The sequence below is a fragment of the Dipodomys ordii genome, unplaced genomic scaffold, assembly GCF_000151885.1.
Source record: "Dipodomys ordii isolate 6190 unplaced genomic scaffold, Dord_2.0 Scaffold64, whole genome shotgun sequence".
Lineage (NCBI taxonomy): Eukaryota > Metazoa > Chordata > Mammalia > Rodentia > Heteromyidae > Dipodomys > Dipodomys ordii.
Genome location: NW_012267280.1, coordinates 1,220,951 through 1,228,619, shown reverse-complemented (window position 1 = coordinate 1,228,619; position 7,669 = coordinate 1,220,951). Strand labels below are relative to the sequence as shown.

At 58.7% G+C, this 7,669-nt stretch overlaps 2 protein-coding genes across 4 annotated transcripts in view; one reads left to right on the top strand and one right to left on the bottom strand.

Annotated features, from left to right (window-relative positions):
- The window catches only part of Tle6 (transducin-like enhancer of split 6), a 21,367-nt gene that overhangs the window by 12,567 nt on the left and 1,131 nt on the right, over positions 1 to 7,669 (top strand). The window lies entirely within an intron of this gene.
- The window catches only part of LOC105990409 (transducin-like enhancer protein 2), a 32,462-nt gene continuing 30,526 nt past the window's right edge, over positions 5,734 to 7,669 (bottom strand). The window contains exons 6-9 of one of the 2 annotated variants that reach the window (XM_013022787.1): positions 7,538 to 7,612; positions 7,172 to 7,359; positions 6,365 to 6,381; positions 5,734 to 5,836 (exon numbers count right to left, since the gene is read on the bottom strand). In XM_013022787.1, the coding sequence (XP_012878241.1) occupies positions 5,814 to 5,836; positions 6,365 to 6,381; positions 7,172 to 7,359; positions 7,538 to 7,612 (303 nt within the window). In that variant the 3' untranslated portion in view covers positions 5,734 to 5,813. The remainder of the gene's footprint in view (positions 5,837 to 6,364; positions 6,382 to 7,171; positions 7,360 to 7,537; positions 7,613 to 7,669) is intronic. The other variant, XM_013022788.1, reaches the window with a different exon arrangement.

Genomic DNA, 7,669 nt, shown 5'->3' with positions numbered 1-7,669 from the left:
CCCCCCCCGGCTCACGGTGACCCTGGGCCTCGTCCCCCCATGCCTGTGTCTGGAACAGGGGGGGTCCCCTCCACCCCCAAGCTGAACACCTGAGCCTCAGTTTACCCTCTGTACAGGATGAGGATGGTGGGTTCAGTACTCCTGGCCCGTGCATCCGGCCCCAGCCGTCCAAGGCCCAGGGGTCTGGGCCAAGAGGGACCCCAAATCTGGAGTTGGGGGGGGAGAGCGAACCTCCTAAGGTCATGCCCTGGGGTGGGGGACCTGGAGGCCAGCTGAAGCAAGGGTGACAGCCCTGCTTGGGAAGCCACACGTTAACATCCCCTAGATGTTAGGCCCCCTCCGTGGGTGTTTCAGCTGGGGTTCTACAGAGCGTGTAGGAGTTGCCTTGTCTGTTTTGGGTCAAGCAAGATGTACATCGTCCTCAGGAGAGGAAGATAGGGCGTAAGTTTAGGTCCTGGTTTGACAAGGGGAGTAGTGAACTGACCCCCTTGATTTGGCGTGGGGGGGTCTCCGAGCATTCTTGGGCTGGGAATGGCTGGAGAGGGCAGGATTTGGACACATGAATGGCCAAGCCTCTCTTGTCTTTGGTCCTAAATCCACAGGTGTGGTAACCCACAGCCACTAGCTGAGGGGAGTCCTGAGCATTGTCGGGGTACCAGTGCCGAGTTGGACAGAAACAGGGCACCTGGGCAGAGAGACAGGGCTTCCCCGTGGGCCCAGGGACCAGAAGCCAAGCATGCTCACACAGCCGGGTCTTCTCACCTGGAAAACAGGCCTGCCACTAGAATTCTCGCCCAAATCAGGGCCCGGAAAAGATGCTCACAGCCATTCCTGGTAACCGACCAATAGCGGGAGCCCCTTGAGTCTCCCTCTGACCTCTCTGGGCCTCAGACAGGGGTCCTAGACCACTGGGATTACAGGTGTGCGTGGCCACACCTGGGCTCTTCCCACATCTTTGCTCATCCACTGAAATGATGTGAACCAGATCCCATTCCTCTCCTGCTCAGTGACGTCCCAGAATACTCTACTGTCTAGCCTTGGTCTAGGCCTAACCCCAGGGCCTTTGCACAGGTGCTAATCCCTCTGCTCAGACTTTTTTGGTTGTTTGTTGTGTGTGTATGTGTGAGTGTGACTAGAATTAGGGTCTCACTCTCTCACTGGCGTTTTCACTCAAAGTTGCTGCCCTACCACTTGAGCCACAGCTCCACTTCCTGCCTTTTTAGTGGCTAATTGGAGGCAACACTCTCCCAGACTGTTCTGCCCGGGCTGGCTTTGAACCATAATCCTCAGACCTCAGCCTCCTGAGTAGCTAGAATGACTGGTGCGAACTGGTGTTTGCTATATTAATTGTTCTTGTTTCTCTCTCCAAAGGTCAATGGGTTGAAGGGAAAAGGGGGGGTGTCCCTGGTACCTCACTCTAGCCTGACACACAGCAGCCTAATAATAAAATATTGAGCCTTTGCCCTCCCCTCCCTCTCCCCCCCAGTAGCTAGGCAAATCTTTCCAGGCCCAGAGACACCTAGCAAGCTGCCTGGGGTCATACAGCAAAGTCCTGGGGGTGGTGGCTTTGTGGCTGTGGTTCAAAAGCCGCTCTGGCCACATCCCAGGCCCAGTGCCAAGTCACCCACCCACTTCTCCCAAGCCACAGCTGGGGAGCTGGCCATTCCCCACGAGGATGCCTGCCCACTGAGTTACCCAACAGGCCCAGGCAGGACAGAGGAGAGGAGCCGAGCTGGATGCTGGGCGGGGAGGAGGGAGGAGGGAATGGGGGTGATGGGTACTGAGGGGGCGGAGCACAGGGCAGAGAGGAGATGGGAGAGGCTGGAAGGAGGAGGAGGTGGAGGCAAGGGGCCAAGTTCAAGGGCACAATCTGGCCTGGCAGCCAGCCAGCAAATGCAGCCCAGGGAGGCCTAGGGGTGGGAGGGGAGGGGAGGGAGGAGCAGGGGAGGGGGGAGCAGACAGACCGGGGAGAAACAGCCCTTCAATGAAGGGCGGAGGGAGAAGAGAGAAGGGAAAGGCCGGGTCTACAAGAGAGAGCTGCCAGGCAGTCAATAGGCACTGTGTGCGCACGTGCGCGTGTGTGTGTGTGTGTGTACACGTGTGCCAGTCCTGGGACTTGAACTCTGGGCCTGGGCGCTGTCCCTCAGCTCTTCAGCTCAAGGCGAGCGCTCTACCACTTGAGCCACAGCGCCACTTCCGGTTTTCTGGTGGTTCATTGGAGATAAGAGTCTCACAGGGACTTTCCTGCCCGGGCTGGCTTTGAACCACAATCCTCAGATCTCAGCCTCCTGAGAAGCTAGGATGACAGGCGTGAGCCACCAGCGCCCAGACTGGCCTGACACTTGAGATCCTCCTGCCTCAGCCTCCCTAGTGCTGGGATTACAGGCATGCAACACCACACCCGACCCTGCTGGGGGTGGCGGGGTGGGGGGGGGTGCTGAGACCATCAGATTGTCTTCCCTCCTGCATTGTGAAGCAAACTTCCCCATTCCCACTCCTCCTGGTTTACTTCCCCAAACACACCCCTAGCCTCCTGCTGGGCCCCCCCTTACCCTGAACACTCACCATGGGAGACCGTCCATAGACCACCGAGCTGCTGACTTGGGGGGACAGGTGGAGGCTGACGTAGGAGCTGGGCATGGAGAGGTCCCCATTGAGGGTGCTGTGGGAGCCCAGGCTGAAGGACGTGGTGAAGGGGCTGGACAGAGTCAGGGGGCTCCGCAGGGCTGAGCAACAGGGGACAGGATAGGGCTCAGACCTCTGTACCCAGATCCCGCTGCCCACAGTTTATATGCTGTGGCTCTACCTCAGCACACCCAGGGACAACTCCAGAGCTCCACACATTCCGTTCCTGTGACTGACATGCCTTTCCTTGCCTTCAGTTGGCGAACTCCTACGCATCCTTCAAAACCCACACCCTAGTGTTGAGTCCCTCCTCCTCTAGCCCTGATCCTATGGGGGGGGCGGATAATGAGGTCCAGTCATTTCCTCCACCACTTGGTAGAGGACATGTCCTGAAGCCAACTTGTTTCAGGGGTCACAGAGCCCCGCCCCCACACTCCCTCACTCAGATTTGCAGGGAGGAAAGTGAAGCTCAGAGAGGTTGGGTCACCAGCCCAAGGTGGCATAGCTAGCCAATGGCCAAGTATGACTCTTTCTTTGCTGGGTACTAGGGAGAGGGAGTCACTCTGTCTATCTGGGCCTCAAGTTTCTCCACCATTTTCTGCAAGCCGGAAGGAAGAGGGTCCCTGGGATGGACGGGGGCCCACCGATGCTGTCCGTGGACGGCGCAGGCTTGGCAGCCAGCTGGCAGAGGTGGCTGGCGGAGCTGGGCCCGGGCGTGGAGGCATCCTGGGGTGGGGAGGAGTCAGAGGACTTGCAGGCGGAGGTCCCGGTGGGAAGGTCACTCTGCGGAGGAGAGAGTCCAGGGCTGACCGCCAGGCTGAACCCCGGCACCGGGGGTGGGGGGGGTGAGGGGGGCCAGGGCCAGGCTGAACCCCGGCACCGGGGGTGGGGGGGGGGGGGGGGGCCAGGGCCAGGCTGAACCCCGGCACCGGGGGTGGGGGGTGAGGGGGGCCAGGGCCAGGCTGAACCCCAGCATGGGGGGGCGCCCAGCAGCCCAGGTTGCTGCTCAGAAACCAGATAGTTTCTGAAGAACCAGCCAGGGCACAGAAAGTCCTTGGTGAGAGTCTTATCTCTAATTAACCAGCAAGATGCTGGACTGGAGGCATGGCTCAAGTGGTAGTGTTCCAACCTCGAGGGGGAACAAAGCTAAGCAATAACACTTAGGCCCTGAGTTCAATTCCCCCACTTCCCACGTTTTTCTCTGGGTGTCACCATCTTTGCAGAGTCATATGCCCAAAAGAGGCTGGAAGGCACCCCAGGAGAGTCGGGGAGACCTCTGTGTGCTTCGGAACAAAGCTGCCCTGTGCACCTTCACCCAACATATCCCCGGAGGGGAGGAAGAAAAGCTTTTAAGAGAAGACACTAGATGGGCGCCGGTGGCTCACGCCTGTCATCCTAGCGACTCAGGAGGCTGAGATCTGAGGATCCCGGTTCAAAGCCAGCCCGGGCAGATAAGTCTGTGAAACTCTTATCTCCAGTGAACCACTAGAAAACCGGAAGTGGTGCTGTGGCTCCAAGTGGAAGAACGCTGGCCTTGAACAAAAGAAGCCCAGGGACAGAGCCGAGGCCTTGAGTTCAAGCCCCAGGATGAGCAAAAATAAATAAATAAATAAAATAAACAAACAAAGCCCTCTAAAGTAAAATTTAAAACAACAACAACAAAAACCCCACTGGAGTCTGAGCTCTAACCTCTGGTGGTTACCATGCCAACGGAGCTGGGAGGAAGGGAGGGAGGGAGGGAGAAGAGGAGCCTGGAAACTGATGGTCTCCGTGGGTAAGTGCCAGGCAGGGGTGGGGCAGCCCTGGGGGGGGGGAGGTCCCCAGTGCAGCTGCATTGTGGGTACTTTTTACATGATCAGGGTCTCTCGGGTCCAGCCCCGCTTTCCCTTCCATCCCCGGGCTTTTCTCTCTCTTTCCTTCCCTGTTTTTATTTCCTATTTATTTCAAGAGCTCTTCGGTCTCCATGTAGGGCAGCCAGCCAGCCTCCTCTGTATTTTCTAAGCTTTGTGACAAAGTTACCTTTTTAATATTTACTGACTTTCCACAGAGTGCAGGAAAAAAACCAAGGGGCCGAAGAATCAGGAGGACAGAAAAAGTACACCGCTCCAGCCAAGCTGAATTCTCATTGTCCTGTGTCCGTTTCCAGGCCCCCCCCTTCCCGTCCTGCAGGATGGTTTATAAAATGAGTTTCAAGGCTCCCCCAGCCCCCCTGTAGTACCCTTCCTTACCAGGCCAATCTCTTTGCCTCTGGGGAGCGGTGAGCCAAGGCTAGAGGCCAGGGAGGCTGGACTGTCCACCAGGTCCCGCCGTGTGGGGACACAGATGGGCGCCTTCCCACATGGGGTGGTGGCCGGGCTGGAGGGCTCTGAGGGCTGGTCCTGGGTTCGAGGAGGGGGGTGGTTGGAAGGAATCGGTCTGTGTGTTTTCTTCCCACGTCACCCTCCAGCCAGGCACCCTGGATAGCCTTGGGGACCTGGAATAAACCTCCCAGTGGCTCAGATCCGGGCTTGAAAAGTCTGACGACAGCTGCGTAAGGGTAAGGCCTCAGTTTCCCCTCCTGTACCCTAAGAGAAATCAGCCTGGCGACCCCCACTTTTCCTGGCCTGTGTGGACCCACGCAAGGGGGTCTGGGCTCCCCTCCCCAGCCCCACCCGCATGCTCTGTGCTGGGGGCGGGCGGGCGCACACCTACCTCGTCCACCACCAGGTTGTAGTCGCTTTTGTCCTCATCGCTTTCCTGGGAGAAACATGGGGTGGGGAGCCGCTGCGGTCACGCCCTGCCTCCTGCCTCTCCACACCCCTTCCCAGCCCCAGGGCCCCCCTCTGTTTTGGGAGAGGGGTGGGAGACAGAGACCAGAGTCCTGAGTAAAAGCCCCAGGACGAGGAAGGAAGGAAGGAAGGAGAGATGCAGGGAGGGAGGGAGGGAGGGAGGGAGGGAGGGAGGGAGGTCCAATGGTTGTACAGTGGAGGGGCTCTGGGATCAGAGCCGTTACAGACTCCAGCCTGCAAGCAGAGTCGCTTCTGATTGGCCAGTGCTCCGCGAGCCCTGGGGAAGGAGGCGAGGTTCTTGAGGGAGGCTCCGGCTGGGCCGGGCCCTGACTCACATAAGGTCCAGACAGCTCCTTGTCCTCGGGCCTCTGCTTGCCAGGGCCCCCGGGGACGCTGGGTGGCTCCTCTTCCACCAGGCTCTCAGGGGGCGAGGGGGACGCGCTCTGCAGGGAGACACCGGAGGAAAGGTCAGAGCCCGGCTCCCAAGCCGTACTCCAGACCTGCGGCTCTGACTGCGATCCCCAGAGCTCAGCCTCCTGAGTCACTAGGATGACAGGCGTGAGCCACCGGCCACCAACTGTAGGTTGGAATTCTTCTCCCTCAACCGCCCCCCCCAGTCCTGGGGCTTGAACTGAGGGTCTGGGCGCTGTCCCTGAACTGCTTTTGCTCAAGGCTAGCGCTCTGCCACTTGAGCCACGGTACCACTTCTGGCTTTTTCTCTTTATGTGGTACTGAGGAATGGAGCCCAGAGCCTCATGCATGCGAGGCAAGCGCTCTACCACCAAGCCACCTTCCCAGCCGAGACTGAGTAAAGCAAACTCCAATGCCTTGGGCATCTCGCTCACCAAAAGCCTCCTGGACTCCCAGTGTGAAAGTCAGAACTGCAGTCTCTCTAGACCCCAGGGCTCTCCCCCCACCGTACCCCCAGACTCAGGACAAGCAGCAGCTTTGGCTCCTAGGCCTCAACTTACCCTGCTTGCAGCTCTCTCTGGTAGGAGGCAGAGAAAGAGACAGACGAGAGAGAGAGAGAGAGAGAGGGAGAATATATGAAGGTTTCATACTCCATAAATGTGGAGTACAAAGTACAATCCAGTTCATAAAACCTCCTTCCCAGCTAAGAATCTCTCTTATCCAAGTCCAGACACCCCCAGTGGCTCACGCCTGTCATCCCAGCCACTTGGGAGGCTGAGATCTGAGGATCACAGTTCAAAGCCAGCCCAGAGAAGGAAAAATGCACATAACTCCTATCTCCAATGAACCACCAAAAAAATGAACCAGAAGTGGAGCTATGGCTTAAGTGGTTAGAATGCCAGCACTGAGCAGAAAAAAAAAGTCCATCATCAGTGCTTGGACCTTGAGTTCAAGCCCCTGGATAGGCACCAAAATAAATAAATAAACAAACAAACAAAGGGGTGGGCTGGGAAGGAGGCTCAGTAGTAGAACGCTTGCCTTGCATGCATGAGGCCCTGGGTTCGATTCCTCAGTACCACATAAGCCATAAAAGCCAGAAGTGGTGCTATGGCTCAAGTGGTAGAGTGCTAGCCTTGAGCTGAAGAGCTGAGGGATGGTGCCAGGCCCTGTGTTCAAGCCCCACAACCAACAAAACAAACAAACAAAGAATCTCCTATATCCATCCCTCCAAGTGGTGCACTGAATCCATTCATGCCCAGAGATGGCTAGCAATCTCCCCAAGGACACACAGCACTAGGGATTAAGTACAGCCCCCACACAGCCACTGTCCCACAGCCCTCTACCAAAGCCCCCCCGGATCGCCCCACTCACCCCCAGATCCCTCGGCCTCCACCCCTGCGCGGTCCTCTTTGGCAGCGGCTGCTAGCTGGGCCTGTGCAGCCAGCGCTCCCGACAGAGCGAGCAGCCCGGTGGCGCTGCCCCCCACCAGCCCGGCCGGCCGCGGGGTGAGGGGCACCGGCGGGGCATGATGGGATAAGGGCTGGAACTGCTGCTGCTAGAGGGGAGAAAGGATGGGCCAGGGCGAGCAGGCCAGGCACCCACCGGGCACCCCAGGCTGGCACACGGATTGCTCAGCATCAGCGTGAGCAGAGGGTCTGCAGGGTCGCCAGAGCCCAGGCTGCTCGACCGCCCACCACGCCGTTTAGCGCTTGTGGGGGTGCCAGAACACTCACCCCAATGAGGCTGTTCAGCTCGCCCACGGTCACCTGCTTGGCCCGCTCCACGGCCTGCAACACCTGCTGCTGGTGCTGGAACCCAGAACCCACACTAGAGGGCGCCCCCCGCACCCCCCCCCCGCACCCCCC